The 25,818-nt window shown below is 42.4% G+C and overlaps 1 protein-coding gene across 1 annotated transcript in view; it reads left to right on the top strand.

Annotated features, from left to right (window-relative positions):
* The window catches only part of Frmd5 (FERM domain containing), a 666,333-nt gene that overhangs the window by 392,701 nt on the left and 247,814 nt on the right, over positions 1-25,818 (top strand). Inside the window, exon 2 of the mRNA XM_071586731.1 lies at positions 1,775-1,879. Coding sequence (XP_071442832.1) covers positions 1,775-1,879 — 105 coding nt within the window. The remainder of the gene's footprint in view (positions 1-1,774; positions 1,880-25,818) is intronic.

Here is a 25,818-nt window from a genome sequence, read left to right as displayed (position 1 = left end):
GCAGTCTTGGGAAGAGTTGTAAGGCAGGGTTGCCCATTATCACCGTTGCTGTTCAACCTGTATGCAGAGGAAATGATTAAAGAGGCATGGGAAGAACTGGAGGTAGGAATGAAAGTAGGCGTGGAATTCGTAACATCAGTTTTGTTTCCCCTTCCATCCATCGCTCCAGCCATCGTTTTCCCTTTCGGTTCTGTCCCTCTCTTCCTTGATAAAGGTGGTTACGACCACCGAAAATTCGACAAATAGTGAGTCTTTTTTTTGTGTGTTTCTGTGTTTTTGTCTGTGTCCACTAGTGCTAAATGTTATACATATATATATATATATATATATATATATATATATATATATATATATATATATATATATATATATATGTATGTATGTATGTATATATATATATATACACACATATATACATATATATACATATATATACATATGTGTATATATATATATATATATATATATATATATATATATATATATATATATATATATATATATATAATTATATATATATATATTATATGCCTGCTCTTCACACTGTTTCCATTAGTGATAGGCAATGTAGAAAAAACGGTTGGTTTTAAAACTTTCCGTTGAACTTCATCCTTTTCACTAATTTTTCCTTTGTACTCTTCTTTTCTCACGAGTCCTCCTCTGTTCGTTAGTCACCTAATACCCTTTGCATCTCTTGAGAGTCTCTTCGACGACCTCCACTCCTTCCTAACTCTCCCTTTTGTTGAACTCTTTCTCGATGGAACGGAAGACGCCATTGATGCGCCATGCACTGGGTCGACCTAATTTCCTAGCGGTGGGCAGCGGGAAACTGTGTGCTGCTATCATGGTGGTCGTGTGAGAATGATTGAAAATAGCTTGTTCTAAATAGGCGACGTGGTCGTCGGACCTAAACTCCTAAGGCTGAGGTTTTACTCCCGTCAGAAGGGCAAGTGAGTACCAGCGTCCTCGGTAGAGGGCTGTTAGCTGTGAATGAGCGCGTGGTTCGGATGCTGCGAGGGCTGGTGACCCCGCTCACGCGCTCAGCCATAATCACGGAAAAAACTGTGTGCGCATCATTAATGTAATTCTGATAGTCCAGCGTGTGAAGTAGGTCTTGGATGGACATAGCCTGAACACATATATCTTAACCTCGTTGCCTAAGAAGACGCTACCTGCCACCCCATGCAACCCCTTCTTCAATGCCACTCTATCACCCTTCATTCCACTCAACATGCATACCTTTTCCCTCTCCCTCTCTTACTTATCCAATGTTATCCCCTCAAACGCCGCCTTCGCCATTCCTTCGCCAGTCAAAATTCTACCACGTAACCACATGTTGACATCGACGTAAATACCCCGCGATCCATCTATAAGAGACGTTCCAAGGGGGTGCAAGCACCAGGTGGGAAGGGTGGAAGTGATGAGGGAAGATATTGAAGAGGAAGGGAAAACAATTAGTAAACATCTATCAAATAACGTGGAAAGTTCTGTACATCCTGTGGAAAGACTCAATTCACAGAGTGTATTAATTCACCTAGAAAATTAGTTATTTGTTAGGCCAAAAGAGGGAATAAAAAGAACCACAACCATTTATACGACATACCTCTACCATAGCAAGGGAGGCCATGCAGAATTGAAAAGTATTTCCTGCCTCCTAAGCATTTCTCTCAACGATCCCCTCCTTCTCCCTCCCCACCACCTCTGAGGTATTATTCTCCTCGAGGTATACTCTCCATGTATATATGACCTAACCAGTTCTTTTTGCCCTTCGCAGGCCCACCACAAAGGGAAGTACCTGGTGGAATACGTGTGTAGAGAACTGAACCTCGTGGAAAGGGATTACTTCGGACTGAGATATGTCGACTCAAGCAAACAAAGGGTGAGTGGTTGAGCCATTTTATTTATTCCTTTGTTTTTATTTGATTTTTCCGGTATGCTTCTCCGATCAAGATATATTTTATTTCCCGTCATTCGGTAATAATATTGCGGACATCGAAACCCTCCGTTGAATACTCGGCCCGAAACCCACTTCCGTATTCTCTTGATGAGATTTGTTATTTTCCAGGAATATATTTTCTATGACGTCTTCCGATTTTTTCTACGAACTATTTTCGTTTATCAAACATGGAATTTCTCGTACCAATTCCTCTGTGTATGGTTACAAAAGCAATTTTTAAAAATGTTTTCCCAAATCTATGAACCGGCTGTGAATGTTTTATGAATCGCTTTAGAATGACTTGAATCTCTGTAACTCAGTCGCATGGTCTTCTATTTCACTACAAGTACGGTTAAGTGTCGTATTTCATTGCAAGTACAGTTCTTATTTAGGCAATCACTGGCATTTCATATTAGATTCGGCTGATATTACTTGCGCAGCGTCCCTTTAAGCGGCCTCCAATCCCGAGAGAGGGAGAGAGAGAAGGGGGTGGGACACTCTGCTCGCCCGGCGCCCGCCGTGTGATCCGCTCGGCGCCTCCGACGCCTGAAGACGCCCCTACATTGGGCCTCCCTATGGCGAGTCGGAATCCGGCGCAGGAGATACCCTGGTTCGCTTCTCGTGTGCTTTCTGAAATTAGGGTTCCCTAAATTCCGGTTTGAATCATTCTCGTTGTAGCGATGGCACTTTCATTATCTTCCTCTCGCCTCATCTAACGAGCGTGGCACAGTGCGGTACAGTATTATTATCCGTTTTCTGAGCAACAAAATTACCGTTCACCATTCAACATTGGCGTAGGAAAAAGTGAAGCAATACCTACTTATCTATCATACCTCAATTTAAAACATGACATTAGGCTCGTAAAAACTTTGATATGGAGCGTAGCTATGTACGGCGCGGAAACGTGGTCATTGAAGCAGGAGGATAGACGTAGACTGAAGGCTTTTGAAATGTGGGTGTGGAAAAGAATGGAGAAGGTGAAATGGACAGGGAAGAAAACAAATGAGGAAGTACTTGGTATGGTGGGCGAAGAGAGGGGTCTGTTAGGAGCAATCCTATTGAGGCAGGAAAAGTGGATGAAGGGGTTATTGACCGGCAGTGGGATGTTGAAGACTGTAATTGAGGGGAGAATGTTAGGCAAACGAGGAAAGGGAAGGAACAGGATAGGGATGTTGGACGGGATGAAGGGAGGAAGAAATTACTCAGAGCTGAAGAGGGACCTGATGTAGATGTATTGCCAGGAGTCACAAAATATTTATTTAGGAGCTTTGTCCATCCAAAAACCTACCTTAACCATTAGATTATCTAAAAATGATAATGAACCCAGTATCATAAGGCTCCCCCCCAAGCCACGATTTCTCCGCCGGTTCCTCCCTCTCCCACGCCCTCCGAAGGCATTGGGTTGAAATTGACCAGCCGGAATTCTTGACTCTCCTTTCCCCTCTGCGACCCTCCTACGGCCGAGGTCATCTCCTACTCTTCCGCAACTGTTCGCGGTCCAGCCCAGTCGGTGCTTGCCAGCTGACTTGGGTGGTAATGCGGTAATGGTCTATTAATTCGTTTATAAAGGAAATTAATTGTATCTGTAGATCAAAACTCGTCCATTTATTTTCTCCTAACTTTTGAAGCGGCACGCCATTATTCTATCGAAAAATCTTGATGTAAAAATCGAGACGTTATGGCAAATGTTGATTCTGCGCATTGAAGGGAATTCTCATAACGATAATATCAGGCCGGCACCAGTCAGAGGTGGAAGGAGACAGCACTAGAATGTTTCAACTCCAGTGAGATCGCTTCAAACTAATTAGGAGGGGCAATTTAATATATATTCGTCGACATTCAAGTTTATTCATTTTTCTCCATGAGCATCTTTTGACACAAGTCATCGACGTGATATAAATATTTTTGTCGCATTTACTTGAGGATTGACTTAAAAGTTAAATGAACTCTAACCCTGCACGAATAAAAGTAAATTTATTGGGCTACAATTTTAAGATTTAGTCTGTTGAAAGTATATTTATTTCCACTTCACCAAACTGAGTTTACTTATGCAGTTGATTTCCCGAGTTTGTTATTCCCAGCAGTTGAATGCAGGTTCCCTCACCCTATCTGTGTTCTCTCCGAGCCGAATTGCTTTCGCCGCATCCACATTTAAAATCCAGCGCTATCGTCTCTGGAAACTCCAGTCGAAATACTCGCACACGCAAATAAATGCACGGAGCATAAACCTGATCGCTAACACGTTGCACACATTGCAAAGCATTTTAACTTAAGAAACTCACGTTCCTCAAATTCGATTACATACTCCATTCCTAAGATGGATCCACTCGGAAACTTAATGCTGAAAAGGACAAAAGATGACGCCACTAAGCGCAGCTGCCCATAACTCCATTTTTAAGTATCGTGCATGGAAATTGGTTCATAGATCCTGCTCTTCGTAAAATATTAATTAGCAGAATTCTACACCATTACGGATATTCTGCATGTTGATATTCAAGAGCAATAGCTCTGAGACTTTGGATTGAACTGATGCTTTGACCGATACGTATTAGCGGTACAAGTTGTTTCGGGAGGTTAGAGAAGATGTTGAATATGCCGAACGCTCAGAACGCCCTTTGACCTCAAACAGAAACGAAAGTCCTTCAAGAGTGAAAGCTTCGTCGGGCCGAAACAACTTTTGCCACTCAAAAACATCCCATTTACCCATTGGCGTTATCACCACAAGCTGCCTTGAGGATGTCATGAGTCTCTTTCCCGTTTTTGCCCAGTTTCACGCAAAATTTGATGGCGTAGCGCTCTTACCTTTTCATTACGGAGCCTAATGAGGTGACGCATTAGAGGTTTCGCAAACGAACGATTTGCACTGCACAAAGGCTGGAAGGCAACTGCCACCGGCCTCCACACTTACTGAGATTCCCTTCCCTCGAACCCAGCCAGAGAAACCGCCCCCGCCCCGTCCGGCCGTCGATTCGGTAAAAATAAGTCATACTAACTTTGGGACCGACCTTGTACGTATTTATCAAGTTTCGTGTTGAGGGACGTGATAGTCCATGCGGGCTACTGACTCCCGGGTTACCCTTTGGGCACCCGAGCTGTGTGATTTTTCGGGGAACAGAACTCACTGAAAAAACATAACCAGCACAGTGAAAGGATCTGGCTCCACCCCCCTGCCCTGATGGGTGAATTCCACACGCCGTAGTGTCTTGCATTGGGTGAACTCTACCATCACTTATCAAACCAACCCGACCGGGTTGAGGTTGAAACTGTGGTTAAGTTGGTGGTTCCGGGCTTAGAACACTAACATTGCCTAGTTGCTAGAGCCATGAAAACCTGCCTCAAATGTTAAACGGCTTCTAATAAGAGTAATTGTAGCCTAAATAGTTTCCTACGGTAACGCGCTGTTACTCGAACGACAAGGACCCGGTTTAATTTGTTGTAATACATTCAAGGCCCGATGGCGTGGCCTCAGTGTGTGTGAGCTGAACACGCGGCCGTGACGTCTCACGTGACGCCATTATTTCCATTGTATAAACGCGGGATTTCAGGCAGGCACGATGAGATGCGTAATTTCATGTCCTGTAAATTAACGCCATCCATTAAAAACGCCAAAAAGCGAAATTGGCGCAGGGCCCAAGCATTTCGTGAATTCATACTGACCGAGCTCGTTAGATCAATTTCTTCACTTGCTCGTGTCTTAATGAAAGGAGTCAAGTCGTATCGGGTTGACTTCGAGGACATTTTCGTAGTCATGCCTTTGCGCAATCGGCCGTCTCTCTTCACAGAATATGGCGAGTATGATCAGTGTAAGTCTCGAACGATCCTCAATTAATCCAAAATATTACTCCCGAATGTGTATATATGTATGTGTGTGTATATATATATACATTTATATTTATATATATATATATAAATATATATATATATTTATATTTATATATATATATATATATATATAAATATATATATATATATATTTATATATATATATATTTATATATTTATATATATATATTTATATATTTATATATATATATAAATATATATATATTTATATATATGTATATATTTCACCTATAATCGACTCCGAGGCTGACTTTTAACGAGTGAGAACTGCATGTCCTCCTCTCGGTCACCCTCCCATTACGGAGTTAAATCAGCCCATGGCCTTGAAAGACCATCGTTTTGCTTCCGTAAATACGGGCGCAGTGCGTGCACTGTATCCCGTATACTGATAATTTTGGAAGTGCATCAGCAATCAATAAGATTAAACGTTCAGTGAAAACATTGTTTCATTGTGAGTGTATTCTTGTATGCTTTTCTGGTGTATGTGTATTGTAAATGTGTATTAAATATCTTGCATGTATCAGGACGTCTGTTTAGCAGTGATTTTGAAAATGCATTAGTTCTGCCTCATCGTACTTCAGTAGGTGAGATCATGTCATTAAAATTAAAGAGATTAAGTGTAGAAGGGATAAATTTAAAATGCCATATTTTCCACGAATGATAAGAGATCAGGTTAACATTGTCCGACCGTGGTAGGGTCATATTCGGGTCAAATTTATTCCGGTGCGTATTCACCCCCTGCCACACACTCTAGCGGTGCCTTTTTGGGTTATTAAAATATCAAAAAATCAAAATATGATATGTGTTCTATGCATTGTTATTAGTAATTTCGTGTGCACTTTTTCTGACGTAAACGTGCCTGGTTGAAGTATGAAATATTAATCTGGTCATTGATGTTAGTCGATCTACCAAAGTGACCATTGATGTTAGTCCATCCGCCTTAGATGAGTATTTGATTTCAGCAGGACTTCTGATGCCGACCTTTACTCTGAACGGACATGACCGCACCAACTAATTGATTGGAAATTATCTATTGGAAAATATCTAACCTACTTATCAAATTCTGCCATTTGAAGCAATTGTTCGATGGGCCAAGAGATCAATCGCCCCTAAACTTGTGCGAAACGACATTGATTTCCCAAAATAAAACTTTTCAATCATCATTGTTTTAACTCCACGCACTATCCGCCTCCAGAATTCCCTTATTCTTTCACTCGCCCCAAAATCCCCCCCCCCCCCAGGTATCTCCACTTCCAATGCTTCAGTGGCGATCAACATGGGACCGCGCATTCACGTGGCCACCTAACTTCCCTTTGTTTTATATCATTCAATTTTCCATCGAATCAAAAATGCACGTCATAGGAAACTCGGAATGCGTTCGTGTAAAAACTATTGCACGAGGTCATTTTGAAAAGTTCTCGGAATGAAGTTGGAATTAAATGACTTAACTCATTTAATTTTTTTCATATTTTTCGATTTAGTATCCCTGTAAACTAATGCACTTGGTCCAGCGAAGTTCCAGTCTTGAAAATCTTCCAATGACTTGATTTCATCTTGAAAATTAGATTCCTTTAGGCCTACCCGTCTATTTCGGTTGTTAGTTCTTTGTTGGAAGAGAATCTTCGCCCACCAGAGGAAACTTTTGAGTTTGGGGAAGGGATGGAAATCTGACTGAGCCAAATCAGGCGAATAAGGCAGGCGTGGCGACAATTCGTACCTTAGTTCGTGTGTTTTTGCCATGGCAATGACACTTGTGTGTGGGCGTGCATTGTCTCGACGAAAGATGACTTTCTCCCTTGCCTAACCTGGCTTTTTTCCGTGTATCTTTTTATGTAGTTGGTCCAGGAGGTTAGCGCAGTATGGTCCACTAATTGTTTGACCATTGAGAGCACAATCTATCAACCGAATCCCTTTCGCATCCCAGAAAACCGAAGCCAGCAACTTTACGGCCGACCGCATTGCCTTTGCCCTCTTAGGTGATGGTGAATCACTGCTTCGACGGCTATTTGGTCCCTGGGATATGGCAAAGGACCCAGCTTTCATCTGTGGTCGAAAAACCGGCGCAAAAAGTCTAGTTGGTTGCTCTGAAAAAGGATTAAACATTTTTCGGAACGAACAAAATTGAAAAACAATATAATAATTAAATATAATCACAGCAAGAAATATTAACAAATATTGGAATGGAAAAAGTAATATAAATTTATTCTGTTATAATAATAATAAAATAAAAATAATATATACCCCTTTACTTATGCCTCCTCCCAATTGTGCATCGTAAAGAGCACAGTCCCCGCAGTTAATCACCACACCCTCCCGACATCCTCGCTTCAAAAGGAACATAGTTCCGCTGGAAGATAATAGGATAACTACAATTGACCCGGGCCCTGGAAATTTCCACTCTGACAATGCGTTTGTGATCCTGCGTCAAGAGTCTTGACACAGGATCACAAACGCCTACCTAGCTGGTAATGTTCTCATGTCTAATTCCACTGTCAAGTGTGTGATGTGTCCGCTCAGATGACATCGCTACTGTTTCAGCGATTCCTCGTACTTTCCCTAGTTGATCCTCCTTTGACCATTTCATGCAATTTTGCAATAATTTCTATAGGCAGTGAGGCATTTTGGCCGGCCACTACGCGGGTCATCATCATCTAAGCTCTCACAACAAAACTCGTTTTAAACTTGAACTCGTGGCAAACTGTATGAATATGATGGAGCAAGCAGCAATGCTGCAAGAAAAGTGACGGACGCTTTTTGGTTTTTTGCCCTCCATGTTGCTGGGAGCGATAATTGACACCTCTTTCGTGATTATATTCCTATTGCAAGGGTGAATTTCCCTTCCGCGCTCACCGAGGAAAACTCACAATTCGGCCTGGTAGGCACACCGCTCGTTTCGTAGCTCATTTGTTTTCGTGGCATGTGCCTTCTGACCTAATAATTGTGCATGAAACGAATTTTGTACGCACTAAAAATGTTGCTGTGTACACAACATTTCGAATAAATTGTCGAGAACAAATTACCGATGATTTACTCCTGACGTAAATCCGGAATGCGGTGGTAGGGTGGGGTGGGGGGGGCGAATGAAGCGTGGCTTGGTTAGGGGTGGGGGGTGAAAAGGCGAGGGGTGGAGAGGGGAGGGCGCACTGATTGAGTGAAATGAGTGCCATTCCCTTTCGCCCCTCCCCTCCTCACCCACCCACCCCCACCCTATCGTCTCCCCCAAATCCCTGCGCCCTTCTTTCCGAGCTTAAGCTTTTAATGAGGAGGAAGAGGTCTATTTCGCGTCCGGATCAGGGATGTTAAATATTTTTCTTCAATCTCCCCTTCCCGGATTTTTCATTCTTTCAAAATAAATTTGAGGGCGCGAAAATATCATTTGAGGTTTGCTTGGCGCCGTTACTCCTTAAGTCCGCAGCGACCCCCTCGTAATTGGAGACCCCCAGTGGCGCCGAGTGCAGATTTGGAATCCGGCGATAACGAAGAGCTCGCACCTCCGTGATTCTTGAATTTCATTTCTTCCATCAAGGTGCTAAGGAAGAAATCACATTTAAGAATATGTAGACTTTAGTAGATGTTGATCTCTACTCCATGAGAGGGTAGAAATCAGCCGCGAATGAAATAAGTAATTTTGCTGAGCGAACTTATTTCAAAGAGATTTGGTGAAACTTACAAAAGTACCCCTTTCGCCATTCATTCTCTAATTAGGTAAGACAAAGTAATACTATTTGAAGTTGTTACCAGGGAAATTTTTCCTCTTCAATCGCTATGTCCAATCCTTTCATTCTGTATTCTCCTCCGACGGAGCATTCATACATTGTTTCTTACGCGATCGTCTTTTCTCTCCGAGGCTCCCAGCAACCCTCGTGGCTCCTTAGGGTTCCCCCACCCGCTTCCACGATAAATTCCGAACTCTCTTTCTATCTCGGTAAAAAAATATCGGCTAGAATTTTTTCATGACATGAATACGTCTCAGCGCGCTCACAACGCGCAGGCTCGGTGGTGGAGGATATGGCCTTCAACGCGCCCCAAGTGCCCATCGCCTGTTATGTTAGCTTTCATTTATGTTGGATCGTTTTTTTTTAGTATTTTTCTGTCGAGTGACTCGGTGCAAGCGGAAAATGCAGCGAGCGATTGGACAGCGGTGCGTCATCAAAGTTTGTGTTGGACTGGAGATAGTGGGCATGGAGACGTTAGGCATGATTCGGCAAATATTCAAGGATGAAACAATCTCGCCAACTGTATTTTTTAAGTGGAAGAAGCTCTTCAAAGATGACCGAAGGAGTGTTTAGGACGAGTCCCGCATCAGACCGCCGTCGATTTTAAGAACCGAGTACGTGTGAACTGCTGAATAAGTGAAGTTAGTGAATAAGTGCGTGAAGGGCCAATACTTTTAATAAAAACCTTGCCGAAGGCCCCGGAGAAGACAGGGAAAATTTCGCTTCGCTGTTTAAGAAACTGTCAGCATCGCGAGGGAAACCTGAGGCACAGAAACACAGAAAATACAATACGGACGTCGAAAGTCATCTCAGTACTCAGCGATTAAAGAATCACTAAGAATGGATAAATTACGGTAATAATTTTTAAAATATTTGTATTGATGAGTATCGAATGAGCCACGGCGATAACGCTTGCGAAAGACTCGTTTGCAGACACAGACTGCTAATTCAAACTGGAGACTGTTTTCTATCTTAAAGATAGTGATTGACGAGAACCCTCATTAAGACAATAGGTATCTGGGTAATAATATTTTATAATAATAAAAACTTCGTTGCAATTTTCCACAGTTAAAACTTTATTTCCGACCATGATTTCCATAATCAGGAGATGCAGTGTATCGATACAGTGTATCGAAACGATACAGTGTATCGAAAAATTCACCTGATGATGGTTCAGTGTATCGAAACCATGGTCGGAAATAAAGTTTTAACTGTGGAAAATTGCAACGAAGTTTTTACTATGTCTCGATTCCACAACATCACGCCTGACTCTTCACTTTTCATAATATTTTATGCTTTGTTGGAGATTGGGAAATGTCTAGGTTGTGAAGTAATGCATTGAGTGAAGTTTTTATTCACAGAAAAAAACGGTACTTGCATCAGAAAGGATACATTAGTCCGAGGTTATGAGAACGAGGGTGGCAGAAGATGGAATGGGAGATGGAGGGACTTCGGATGCGTGAAACACTGCGTCTTTGGCGCCGGATTACAGCGGCGAAGCGGGGCTACAGGCACCCGAGTTGAAAGGTCACAACTTTGATACTGGTCTTGGCTAATGCATCGTCACACGCACGTCGCATCGGTGGAATCTCGAGGGGAAGCTGATGAGCGGTGCCATTGGGGACGGAACAGCCGGCTTTAGAGTACTCCTCCGGATTCGATGGGGACGATGTTGGAGCGGAGTGTAAATAGGAGAATGACGGAGACTCCAAGGGACGCCCCGGGTCCTACCAATGGACTCAAGTCTCTTCCTCTCCCAAGTTATGTCGAACGCCCTCAGCCGTCACCCTCTCCTCGCTAAGCCTGGTTTTACTCGAAAGATTAAGTGCAAATTGTTAATTTTAAACGTGACCGTATGGCAGTATTTGTCTGAATTTCCATTCCATTTGAAATCGTTCTTGTTCCTTTGAATCTGCGCGAAATTTGACTCTTTAAACCAGCTTAAGCGAAGTCTGTGATGAATGTTGATTTATAATAAATCGATTAATTATAATGTTAAAATACTAAAATGATTTAGAGAACGACATGACCTCGGTGAACGGTGGTGGTGGAGGGATGTAATAATGATGGGCGGAGGATGCATTGCGGTCGGCGGCGGGGGGCAGGGATGGCTCTCCCTCCCCACATACGCGAAACGACTCGTGCGCGATCCAGCGTTCGATCTCATTCACTTGACTCGAAAACTTCTAAAATTAAAAGTAGGATCATTTTGAGCAGTCTTGTTTTGAATAATATCGAGCAATTGGAATAGGGCACTTAAGTATGACGCTACCCTAAATTTTATGCACTAAATATGTAAAATAATAAGAATATTGATTGAATTGGGATTCAAGAAGAGGGTAGGGTTTTGTGAAATGACATCGTATCGAAAACATGTCGGTATTTATAAAACTCAATTGGGTCGAAATGGATAACTTTGAACCGTCGATGTAGAGAGAATCGATAATCCTCATAAATTTGAAGATATATTCTATAGTGTTTAATGGAAAATATTATCTAGTGCATGACGATGTAACTCTTACAGAGTTGTAGTTACTCGACATGAAAGATACTTAAGATTATAAATAATTTAACAGTGTTCACACTTTGCGATATATTCCAGTTGGATAAGAGAGTTATGCGACAACATTCTATTCCACGGAAAGAGAGCTTTTATTCTTTTGGTTGCAGAACCGACAGTATAATCGATTGTGAATATGGTCTTATTTGACGATATTGTTGATTCTTCCAAGAACATTTTTGAAATTATCGTCACCCAAGTTATCGTCGCGTCGTCGATACATAATTTGTAACGAAGGTCGATACTGCGAATGAATTTTTTACAGGCCTTGAAGATGCTGCACAATTGCGAGGGTAGCACTAGAAAACGTCTCTATAATTCCGCTTCTCAAAATACAATGGATGAACCTAACGACCTCAAGCCTTCGCGTTGAGGGGGAATGATACTTCCACATGCCACCAGGGAGCTTCTGGACGTCATTTTGTTTGTGGTCTACAAGCATGTGTGCATTAGTTTTCAGCCTACGCTCGTAATTATGCTCGTATGCCGTAAAAGTGTTGGCAGGTACTTACGAATGCAATTTATTTTCAAGCGTTGCCCATCGTTAAGAAGTGCGTGCGACCGCCGCAACCCCGAAAGTATGAAGCAACTATGGTTTAAACATTGATGGATGAGTGACGCCCAAAAAATGAGGGATGGTGTCACGTTCAAAGCAGGCCACGGGAAATCACCTGGCTAATTTTTCCCATGGCAACAATATTTTACAATTAATAAGAGTGTTAACCGAAAGTGTGTTACCGTCATACCAGAGATTGTATATAACCAATAGATTCAAGGTTCAAGGACGCAGAAAACCTCCCAGTTTTGAATTATAGCGGTGTGGTCCAAAGGCACGATAGGGCCGCCATTTTGAAGCGAGACGGAAGTTAGTCAAGCACGGAGTCAGTCTACTCCTGTTCCCCTTGGAAACGGATGCCAGGGCATCTGATCCCTCTCATTAAAAGGGATGGTGTTACTTTTAAAGCACTCATTGGTATGACAACGGAAATCATCTCAGTCATTGCTCTCGAGTCAGTAATATTATACGTGCCATTAGTAATGGTGAGCTCAAGGTGTGTCGCTTCCAAACTAGAGATTGTGTGGGCGCAGCCAACATGTCTAAGGGTAATATGAAAAGGGATATGTGCGCATCTAATCGGGCGTTCTGTAAATAACCAAGCATCTTTTAGAAAAACTGTGGATATTTTTACAAACTTAAAAACAGGAAGGAAGGGGAAAACGAGAGAGTAAACGAAACCCCTCTCCTCCGTGACGAACCCCTCCCCCGGGTCATTTTGCGCATTTCCAGCACAAAGATTTTCCCGCCCGTGACGTCAAAGGGAGAGAGAAAGGGTTTGGAGGGGCGAAGGAGGGGAGGGGCGGGCGGGGAGTGGCCGGTTCGGGGGCTGGTTCGGGAAAGGACTGACTTCGATGGAGAGGGGCAGCGGGTTCTCTCCCTCCCTGTGACCTTGGCGCCGCGGATTGGTCTCGAAAGAGGGATTTTCTGAGGCATGGATGAACTCGCCGGGATTTTTTTCGAAAGCGCCGAGCTATTTTCTCCCCACTCTGCAAGGACTAGCGTCCGGAATTGTGCTCGGCGTCTTTCATTTATTTTTTTCAATCGAGAATCGGAATTTTTCAGGGAGATCTACTCGCACGTCGTCGTGGCTGGACCACTGCGTCTGTCTAATGCTTTCGCCAATCTCCCTCGCCCCACGCTGCAATTATGCGAATATTATAGCCGTGATTTATTATTATCCTCGCGGCACTAAAAGGACCGGAAAAGCCAGTTTGGTTAATTTCACGCCGGCTTCTTTGGAGCTGTATCGCTCAATTTTTTTATTAGCTGAGATTGTTGTAGATTGTCTTCATTCTCCGTGATATTTCGTTGATACAGGATGTTTTATGTTAGTTCAAAATGATAAGGTTTCGCCCAAAAATCCCGAATGGATCCATTTTATTCTAAAGCAGTGTTCCCTTATAAAAAGATTATTCTTGTGAGATTGTTTCTTGCTTTGTATGTTTTGCTTGAATTTTGCTCAGCGTTATGACCGCATTTATATCAAAATTCAATGTACTCTAAAGTATACGTACAGTATACAATAAAAAAGCGGCAAGGAAAAGTTTGTTCACAAACGCACAAAAAGTTGAGTTTCCCGGAATATTGTTCAATCATAAAAAGGCTGCCGATCCGTCGAATGCACATTGTATTTGCACTTTTTAATTTATTTACAATAAATTTTTATTCGTTACAATACAGTTTCAATAAATTAAGAGAATCTCGAGGAAGCTGCAAAATAGCTCAATTTTATCATGCCGATACATGGTGTAATTATAACGTAAATGAGTCAAATTCACCTATAGGGTGTCTTTCGAAGTTTAAGATTTCTTGTCCGTACTCTTCCAAAGTTTCAATGGTTGAATATTGAGTTGAATAAGGTAAAATCAATGGTAAATTTGTTGTGAACTCTGCGTTTATTTATCGTTGCTTCTCAGCAAAACATTGAAACTACGACTGGTACGTCCACAAACGGTACCCCAAATGGAGGAATAAGAGAACTGCACCGACTATATTCGTCACCAGAAAAATATTTTCTCCCGAATGCTTGCTGGCAATGGAGGCTATGAAGAAAAATAAAAGCATTGCGGACTCTTTACCTCTCATTTATTTGGTAATTCAAGAATCTTCGTTAATGTTGAAGGGACACGAGGGACTCTCAGATTAATTGAGGGCAATTTATGCCGGTTCTGTCGAGTGTCTCTGATTAAATATTCAGGATCATATCCACTTACGGGTCTAAGGATCGCCCCGGGAAGTAAGAGGCGAGGGAGGAAATAATCAATTGAATTGCATTCTGTATTTGGCCTAGATTGATTCATTCCATTGACCATCAGTTGTGCGACATTAAACATTAACGTAAAGAGAATTCGTTGCACGGCACTTTGAATAGAGCCTCTGGGGAATACAATTAATGGTCTAATCCGCAAATGGTCGCCAATATCAAAGTACGTGGAGACGAATAAATGTTGTGTGGGTGGGGGGAGCATGCTTCAAATAGCGGAATGGTGTCTCAAACGGGGCCAAGACTCTTACTGAGCAATCTCCTGAGGTGGATGGGCCCCTGTAGGCCCTTTTTCTTACACTTGCAGGAGTTTTTCGGTGGTGCGGTAGAACTGGCTGACACCTGTCCTCGGTGGATTCGCCAGGCCACCCCCCCTCTCCCCCCTCCCTCCCTCCCACCCTACCTCCCCTCCCCCCTCCTTGGTCCCCACCGGTACGATTGCAGGTTTCGCTTGTAAGGTCAATTGAAAAGTGGAATGGGTACATGCTGACTATCCGTATTCGTTTTTGTTAGCGAAGAAGAACATATGCTACCTTTTTAGCAAATTCCTAAATTTATTTTTAGTCCGACCTGACGTAAGCGGTTTTATTTAGTATTTCATAATTAGATTTACTATCAAGTTTGCATATATTTAGTTTTAAAGATTTACGGTTCCGTTGATATCCACGAAATTTTTGTTCACCAGTCCTAGTTTAGAATTATACCCGACCTTTTGATTCGGAGCTGCGAGGAATGTTGTCCAATAAAAAATGTTATATTTTTAAGGGAGAAAAAAGTATGCATTATTTCTGGGAAATGTTTACAATTTTCTGACGCACTTGCATGAATCTGAGGGTGGCTCCCAGAGTCTAAAGCAGGAAGATGATGATGAAGGATTTTTCGTCCATTGCATATCTTTGCCGCGTTGCAGAATATTAGTAGTCCCCTTCCCCCCTACCGCCCATTTTCAATTGATAGGAAACCAGGAAATGTTAAAAACACTGTGCGGATGTGGCTTGGTTTGCTCTTCTTTCCTGCACGAAATAACTGATTGCAAGCCGGACTCAAACCGAAATATCTGGATAACATTTATACTGCATATATAAGCTTATAAACACTTCCGAAAAATTCTGCTTCTTTGTTTCATCTATGGAATAAGAGCTGTTTCTCACTCAATAAAACCTTTCTTTTTTCACTTGCTCCCAGTTATATGTCCATGGCAAGAGCGTCAACAATATAGGATTACAAATATACAATATGGCGTGTTTCAGGTACGGCATTTTCTATACACACACTTATACAGTGTGTTTCAGGAATGGTCTTTTCTTGGCGCACATTATTAAATTACAGACGGATGTGAAATAAAACTAATAAAATTTCCCAAATATTCGGTTTCCTTTTTTAATTGTGAAATCAAAGCTGTTTTTTCATATTTAAAACCATTATTTTTACTCGGTCGCGAATGCACTCAGTTATGCCCATGGCAACAATGTCAACAAATATAGGATTCCTAATTAACAAGGTGGCGAGTTTCAGGAACGGCATTTTCTATACACACTCTCTCCCCTCTCCCACGTACACAAAACATTTAAAAATGCGGTGGACTAGTGGAAGCCCTTCGGAAAAAGCGGATGAATACATGACGGCCGCTTGACAAAGGAATTATTGACCTGCCATCATTGGCACAGCATCGCCCTCTTTCATCGATATATTTCCCAATGCTGGGAAGCGATCGATGTATTTGCGCGCTTTTGCCATGTTTCGTAGGCATCAACTAAAAAAGAATAGCATTTGAGGTGAAAACGAAATCCCGACTTCGAAGGTCTGTCCTGACACTCTGCGTCATCAGTTCAAGATAGCTTGAATAGTCACCTTACTTCCCTTCCATCTTTGTCCATGGGCGGCGATATCAACTACGACGAATAAATACGAAGGACGGCGGAACGCCAGGACAACATCCACACAGTGATGGAGGTTTGGCGCATGTCATTCATTCCCTTTCTACAACATGGACATTTTAGACCATATAACAGTCGCCTGCATATAAGGCGTTCTTTTGATGGAATTAACCATTGCCACAGATCAAAGTCTCCCCTAACACGACAGCACGCACTGAAACTAAACGTAACCACGCACAATGAATTCTCCTTCAAGTGCGCACTCTTCCCCCTTCCCTTCACTCCGTCCAAATTTGCCATCAATTTCCTCCCCTTCCCTCAAACACTCCGGCATTCGCCATCTTATCTGCGTTTCATTCCCTCTTCATCCCCTTTCTCATGAATGTCTCGCTGTAAAATATATTTCAATGATCATAAGCAGTAGAAAAATAAAATATTCCTGTCTATAAATAGTTTATTTAAAATATGGAATTAAACTTTGAAATTCAAGAATGTGTCTCGTTGTAATGACGAAATTTGTGTGCATATTCTACATGGATTGTGAGAAATAACTTCCGATACAAAGTGAAGACACCTGCGAACCCTCGAATAGAGGCTAATAAATGTCTTTTGATAAGACCGCAGCGTTTGTCCTAACGCGTCCCAGCGTTTGTTCTCCTTACTATTTTCTCTCTTACCCCACCGCACTTCGTTTGTTATTTCTCTCCAGGGAGGAAACATCCATGTGCTTAATATATATATATATATATATATATATATATATATATATATATATATTTATTTATTTATTTATTTATTTATATATACATATATTTGTATATATATATAAATTGAGAAGGTTCAACGCCGGGCAGCCCGTATTGTAAAAAATTCTTGCGATAAAACGCAAAGCGTCACCGAAATGCTCATGGATTTGGGATGGGAATCATTAGAAGAGAGACGATGCAATGCAAGATTGAAATTATTTAATAAATTCAGATCCGCATGTTTCAGCACCGAGGTCTCGCAAATTATTCGCACTCCTACGTACATTGGTCGCTTGGATCATGCATATAAAATACGGGAAATAGATGCCAGAACTAGCCGCCTCAAGGACTCCTTCTTCCCACGGACAATACGGGATAGCAACTGCAGGGTTAGAGATAGCAAAAATTCCACTTGCCACCCTCAGCGTCTAAAAAATGATTAGTTCTACTCAATTGCATGCTCTTTCACTAACCTCGTGTGATTTATTATCATAACCCATTCTTTCCGAATGACCTCATTAGTGTTCTGTTCATTTGTTTTTAAGTGTCTGCTACCTGCAAAGTTGGGTCGCATTCCCCGCCTTTAGTCTCCTCGGGGAGTATATTGTTCTCTGTTGCATGTTGATGTGGTGGTGGAGTTTCGCATTCTTGCTTGTTGTGTCCTGGCTTGTGTGTTCTTGGATGGCTTTCGTGCTGTATCCTGGGGTGCAGTTGTTTGTTGGTTTGTGATACATGTGTCTGCATGAGTGTGTGCGCTGCTGTGAGTGTAATTTTCCAAGTTGTTGTTTTGCATGTGGTATTGTTCCCTTTTGCGGTTGGTGACCCCGCCAGACGCCTTTGCGGCGGCTTGCGGGATATTTTGAAGATGTAGATGTATATTCGACTAATTTCCTTTCTCAATCGTCAACATTCGCGACATACCCAGTCCTACACGTGATCTGAAGCGTTTCCATACTTATCCGTGACGTTTAATCTGACGTTTTATTACGTTTCGAATTTCCGAAAACATACAATTAAAAAAGAATCTAATTGTTTTCAAATATATCTACTTTATGTTTTTCTCTTCATCTATCTCCATCTACGTACATAATACCCCGCGTGCCGCCGCTGGGGCGTGTGGCGGGGGAATAAGGATTTTTGATGATAAAATCCTCAAAAATCACAACACTTACTCCAACCTTCTTCCCAAATGCCCCTCAGTCACCTTCAAACGGTCCGCCAACCTAGCAGATATCCTCAAATCCACCAAGCCGCTCTAGAAATCCCCTCACATCCCCCAGAGCCGTACCCACTTCATGTCATCGAGAAATATATAAATCCTGCTCTATTTTCACCACCCCACCCCACTCCATCCCACCATTTATTTCTCTCCCGCCCTTCCTCCACTCCTCTTGCACTTCCAAGAACATTGTTTATCTTCTAACCTGTAAACTCTGCCCGTCCTTTTACATAGGACAATGTTCCACACCCTGAACCTTAGGATTAACAACCACCGCGCCTCGTGCAATCCCTCCTCCCCGTCCGCGGGTCTCCCCATCCCTAAACATGCTTCCCATCATAATACCCCTTTCAACCAGTGTTACAATATTTCCGTCCTAGCGCCCCTTCCCACATCCCATAACACTATAGAATTGAAAACTCTTGAAATGCCATTCATTTGGCTCTGTATGGCCTATCAGCATCCGGGCCTCTATTGTGTTCGTCCTTTATGTGTGCTCCTATCCCTTTTCCTTATATCTGTTTCTATATAAATGAATGTATATCTACTCATTTATATAGAAACAGATATAAGGATATATATATATATATATATATATATATATATATATATATATATATATATATATATATGTATGTATGTATGTATGTATACTAACATACATACGTGTACATGAATTTAGTATATACATATGTTTTCCTTCTCACGGATAGTGTTTTAAGGAAAAGGGATGGGAACACATATGAGACGAGCATAGGGAATGCTGGGGAAATAGAGAACGGTTAGCCGCAGCTTTGCACTAATAATTAATAATTATCTAGCTAAATGTCTACTCTCCGTCCTTTATTATGTTCGAACTCCACCACATCACGCCTGAAACTATTCAATGGTGGGGAAAGTGGAATCGAGCAAATCACAAGCGCAATGAAGTTTCCTTGCACGGGATACGAACCACGGGACGTTAGTGGGAGCGCAGTCATCACACGGAAAAAACCCAATACTTTCAAATCATCAACGCAACTCAAAAGCGGGACGTGGTGGTCCTGTAGGTAGGGCGCTGAACTGTTGAGGGAGGAGCTGAGTTCGATTTCAGGTGACACCTCTCAGCACCCTCTGCTCCGCCTCAGATTTGTGAATTTTTGGGTGCCGTATCTCCCTAGGAAACCATGGGTGGCATAGGGAAAAGGTCTGGCCTCCCTTGATACTCTAATGTGTGAATTTCACGCGCCGTGGGGTTTGATACTGTGTGAGCTCTACTCGCAACGGTCAACCCGATTAACACTTGGGGTTTATTACTGCGACTGCTTGTTTGAACCTCGAAAAATTTAATTTATGCGTGAATTAAAAAAATGGCTATTTCCTTAGATGATAGTGAAGTGTGGCAAAGTTTCCATTACCGCAATTTTAAGGGGGAAGCCGAGTCTAACACTTTCCAAAGGCGCACAAAGCAACATGGCATCTGTGCAATTCAGTTACCAAGTGCTGATGCATATTTATGACAATGGCAGACAGTTGCAATGGGTAATTTGGTGAGACTTTAATGCTAATTAACCTGAAAAGTGCACAATAGTCCTAAGACTAGATTGTATTGAAAACGTGAAAATGATTGGAGTAATCTTTCCTACACGCGTCTCTTTTATTTTAAATTTCTCTATAATATTTTCCGTGTTATATAAATATTTAATGCGAAGTTTGTCCTGCAATTAACGACGAAAGGTACTGTGGTTTCATTCTCTTTTACGGGTATTGACCCCCCGCCACACGCCCTGGGCGGATTGCGGGGTATTATGTAGAAAATTGTATTGTTTGCCGACTCTGGAAACTGCGCCCAAAGCGTTCTAGCACTGGTTTCATTGGTACTTCATTGTTCTCTCGCGTCGCCTCGGCACTTGAGGGAATGTGGTCGAGAGTCATTCCCGCCCCGCAGATCGCTGCTCCATTGTCTTCCTGCCGCGTGCCTGCGGGAGGACGCCTCTGTCGTTCAAGGGCGAGGTGATCCGTCCGCTTTGCGACCCACTGCCCCACTCTCTTCTCCTGCACGGCCACCTTCAAACAGGAAGGACAACGAGGTGTGTGAAAGATAATAATAATAATAATTGGGCCCGTTCGAGCAGAATCGGGCAATTTATTGTTTCAATTCCAGTTTTTTTGGGGTACCTTATGTTTAAACCCCCAATACAATTTCATTAATTTTACAAAATACAAAATATGAGTTTCATGCACTTCCTTTCCGTTGCTCTCCCCGTTCTTACTTTATCTTTTGTTGATAAATCTTTCCAATATTTTCCTAATCGGCCCCTCGTGTAGATATTTCCCAATTTGTTGGACGTTATGCAAATATCCAAGGATAGCTTCCAGTTCGCGTCTTTCCTCGGCATAAATTGGGCAATAAAGGACTCTTGTGTATTGCCGTATCTTCCTCCATCATACATTCACACGTCCCCTCCTTTTTTTTCCCTATTTTCTTGAGGTATGATCTAAACTCCCCGTGCCCCGTTAAAAATATGCGTAACACCTTTGTAAGTTTTGAAGTTAATCTTCACTCTTTCCTTCACGCTAGGTAAAAATTGTCAGGTTTTTTTCCCCTTTTCTAAGGTTTCCCATTCCCGTTCTCAGGATATCCAGGAAATACGCTCTGATAAAATTCCTGTTCCTGCTTCATTTCTCAGTTGGAGGCAAAGCTATATCTCCCAGAGTAGCCTCTTCCATCTGCTTCACCGTGCCTTGATTCTTCTCACCTCTATTGAGAACGTTATCGGCTGTATATGAAAGATAAAGGGCGGGTACCGCTAAACCAGTGCGATCACTTTCGATAATAGCGGCTCTTTAATTGTACTCCGCACTTGTACGTAACAACTCGGCCATTTTGAGGTCAATACTGTTTCCTATATCTTTCAAGAGCGCCAATCGCGACCGCCAGTGGAACTACGATATGGCGGGAAGTTCAAATTGAAATTCGTCCGGAGATAACCGCCGCAACCCGTCCGATTCGACAAGTGATGTATCAGGTGTGTCCCCGTCTTCGCCACATCCTTTGTCTCTGGTCTTCAGTCTCTCCGTCCTCTACGTCTTTCCAGGATTAAGGTGGACAGATCATGGTCCAAAGTGTCGTTCGAGAAGGGTCGCTTTACCTTGGTGGGATAAATTAGAGCAGAAGGTTGGTTGGATTTTTAATTTTGTTACGGGCCATTTCATATGCAAAACCCCAGGGATTTTCTAGCCGGCTATTTTTGACATAGTTTATCCAGGACTTCTGTTTGCAATTTGCTATTTCAACTACACAGTTTTTAAAATTGTCATATTTTATAAGTTTTAAAAGTTGCTTGTCCTCATTTTGTCATTTTTGGTGCCTTCTTCTGGATCTTCTGCATTTTATTTTTGATTGGCTTAATTTAGTACCCCAACAGGGAATGTTATTTGTCCTTCGTTGTGTTTTTGGAGCTGTTCCTTTAGCTTTCTCTAATATATCTGTTGTAATTTTTTTCACGCGTTCATCTATATTTTCAGGGCCAGGTTTCTATATTAGTTTTTTTCTGAATTTGCCCACGAGATTTTTGGAAACGCTTCTTCACAGCCTCTCCAGTCAGCCGCTCCAAGGTTGAGTCTTCTATTGTTATCAGATGTGTTGCAAGCTTAATTTACATTCTTATATGTCTGTGGTCGCTTATTTTAAATTGTTTATGGACTTCTCAGTTAGAAATATGATGTACGGCGTTTCCATAGCAAGGAGAAATGTCGACTCGCCCTTTGATGAGCTGAAGGTTAGCTGGAATCGAGGTTCATTTAGAATATAGAAGTTACTTGGTAATAGAAATTCCCCCAGAAATCTTCCTCTACCATCGGTGGTTGTTGAGAACCAGTAAGTAAACAATCATAACCTCAAAAGGGCTGAGACGTTACGTATAAGTGCTGAGTACAATCGGAGAGACGCTATTATCGAAAGTGTTATCGCTGGGCCTTATATTTCGAAATAGTTCGATTCTTCCGGTGGTACCCCAGATCAACTGTTCACGATATTGTGGCAAAGTTTAATGCTTCGGAGAAGTCTGGGGAAGGTTTCGCTAACCCGACGAGGAAATCTGATTCGAGGAAACGCGTGTTTGTCCGGATTTAAGCGCCGCTCCCTATTTATCCGGCCATTTAACAACAATTATTAATCACTTTCAGGGTCTACCTCTATTACCCGGTGGCATGCGTCGGCATTGCGGTTTCCGCATTTAAATAGTGGCTTTATGTGGTGATCTTTTGGAATCATGGACTGGTAAATGTTTTGTAGCAGTTCATCAGCAGTTATGTCGTTATTGATTGAGTACGCGCCAATTCTTGGTTTGATCTTTAGCTGCTTGTTGAATGTGAACACTTCAATGATTTCGGGTTTTGATTTAAATGTCTCAATAATTTTTGGGGAATCTGATTCCGTTTCGCTGCTGTTTTGTTTAAATTTAGGCCTTCTGTTGATTCGAATACCTATTTTAGCCGGGTTCAATTCTTTCATTGATTTCTCTTTAGAGTCACCTCCGGTTTTGAGGTTGGAATGTCGGGATCAGATGCCAAGTTCAGCCACAATCGCTGTTTTGAAATATGTAATCTAATATGCGGCACACGGCAGGAGCGTCCGCCCGCCTCATTCTCCTCACATACAGAAAAATCTCTTCCATCCGGAGCAATCGCCTGATGTTTTTCATTCAGCAGTTGTGAGGACACATTATGTGCCCTGGTTACGACAGATGATCCGTTCTTAGTGGCCAAACATTTCTGGAAACATAGCACAAACAAGATTCATGCGGTGTATTCGGGATGAATTCCGGTGCGTTCCGTTTGCGAGAGTGCGGGTTGCGCTCTTGCAGCAGCTTCCGCCGCCGAGGGTTTTCCGCAGTTTTCTTTCACCCTCCTTTCTTTTGGATATTATTACGTTGTCATTTTTTTAGGGACATAAAGACAACCTCTTCCTCGGAGATGAGCACTACTTAAAATGTGATGCGTGGATATGGTTTGGGGAATATCAGTGGGAGAAGGGGTCCACGTGCCAGGGGTGTCGGGACCACTGCTTTCCCCCCGTTCCCTTCCCCTCAGACATCCCCATTTCTTGCTATCGTTCTTCCCCACCCCCGCTTTCCCCTCCGCCCCTCCCGCCCCCATCGCCCCTCCTGCTTCGTGTCCCTCGGCCGTGGCGACGTCGTCGGCAACCTCCGCCACCCCCCACCCCGAGCACCACTGCAGCATCCTAACATCCGCCGTCTCCATGGCGACAGCGATGAAGGCCCGGCCCCTTCCTCCCGTGTGGGGGGCCCTTCCCCGCTACGTGGACCGGAGGGCGGGCGCGGCGCCGTGGCTCCCGATTTGCCCGGGCCACGGCCGCGGCCCGGGCTCGCTTGTGGGCCCATCGACTCTCTCCTTTGTCCACTTGTCGCTTGCTCCTCCGATTCCAATGAGCAAAGCAGTCTTCACTCCACCACAAACGCGTCTCGTGACGGGTGTCAAGATTTAACTTTCGTAGTTACGCGCCCTTTTAATAATGTCCCTTCAAATTAAATATTCCTTCAACGAAATGTCTCTTCCACTTAAATATGCCTTCAACTTAATGTACCTTCAATTACAAAGATAGCCACGTACATGTAAACCCCTCTTCATCTCCGTGTACCTCATTCCTCCCTTCATCCCTTAAAACATTTTTATCCTACTCATGCCCCTTTCTCGCTTGTCTAACATTCTGCCCTCTATTACGGTCTCCAACATCCCACTGCCCACCAATATGCTTTTCAACCATTTTCCCTGCCTCCTTATGATTTCCCCCAACAATTCCCTCCACAAACAAATGTGGAAGTTCAAGAGCCCCCCCGTCATGCCATTAACACTTCCTCATTTGTTTTCCTCTCTGTCCATTTCACCTTCTCCGTTATTCTCCACACCCACATTTCAAAAGCCTCCAGTCTACGTCTATCCTCCTGCTTCAGTGACCACGTTTCCGCGCCGTACATAGCTACGCTCCATAACATAGCTTTTACGAGTCTTTTCTTAATATCCATACTCAAGGCCCCTGTCATCAACTCCCTCCTCCTTTTGAAAGCGTTTTTGCCTAATGCAATTCTTCTCCTCATGAACAATATGAGTAGTTTCAGGCGTGACGAGGAGGAATTTGAACATAAAGGATAACTGGTCGGAGCAATTTTCTACTTGATGAAATGTGTTTTACGACCGGGTTTCGATGTATTACCTGATGATGATGTAATACATCGAAACCTGGTCGTAAAATAAATATTATCAAATAGAAAAGTGCTACGATCAGTTATTCATCTTTTCCTTATGCCCTACTACTTTGACCATTTAGGTACGAAACACTTTCGAGCTACGTAAACTGATACCACCTTCTCTTCTATGTCAACGTTTATCTTACCCCTCTTCTTTCTGGAAAACTGGTCCACCTGTTTTAGTCTTCGAAAAAGAGCACTCACGGACGACGACAGAATCATATGCATAAACCCTGTTTCAAAACCTAACTAATCAGAGAAAGACAAAGATTAGGGACTCAGGCATATGTTTTACGCTTCGTTTCCTATTCCTTCGTGATTATCCGCAGAAAAAAATTCTCGACTCGGGTGTGGAATAAATGCAAATGTTATTTGAATTATTTTGCCAGTTTGTACTCGTGTTTCTATCTTTTTGCTATATCGTTACGAGCAAACTTTTTTCTTGCATCATTTTTATATAAATCAAACTTAATAATTTTTTTTATATTTAATTTAGTTCCGGGAGCAGTTAGTCATTTTTGAAAATATTTTCCTGGATTATTTTCAGGGTAAAAGGGATTCGGGAAATTTGGTTCGGGAAAATCGGATACGGTAAAATGACCGAAAAACCGTTTTAAGGTCCTCTCCAATATTCCTACATTGCTCATCGGGGAACTGTTATATTGAGTCAGTAATAAAATGATGTGAACGCCATAGCAGACCGCGTGGTTAAACTCACTAGTGCAAGTCCAGAGGGTATCTATAAGAACAGTGAAAAATGTGCAAAAGTAAAAAAGAAAAATTTTTAAAAATGCAAAAGGTTCTTTTTCTCATAATCGGAGAAAATGTAAGGGAGTACGTATAACATTACT

Source organism: Hetaerina americana, unplaced genomic scaffold, assembly GCF_022747635.1.
Source record: "Hetaerina americana unplaced genomic scaffold, ioHetAmer1.1.p SCAF_25, whole genome shotgun sequence".
NCBI lineage: Eukaryota > Metazoa > Arthropoda > Insecta > Odonata > Calopterygidae > Hetaerina > Hetaerina americana.
Note: the sequence above shows the minus strand (reverse complement) of the source record. Positions and strands in the feature narration are given on the sequence as shown.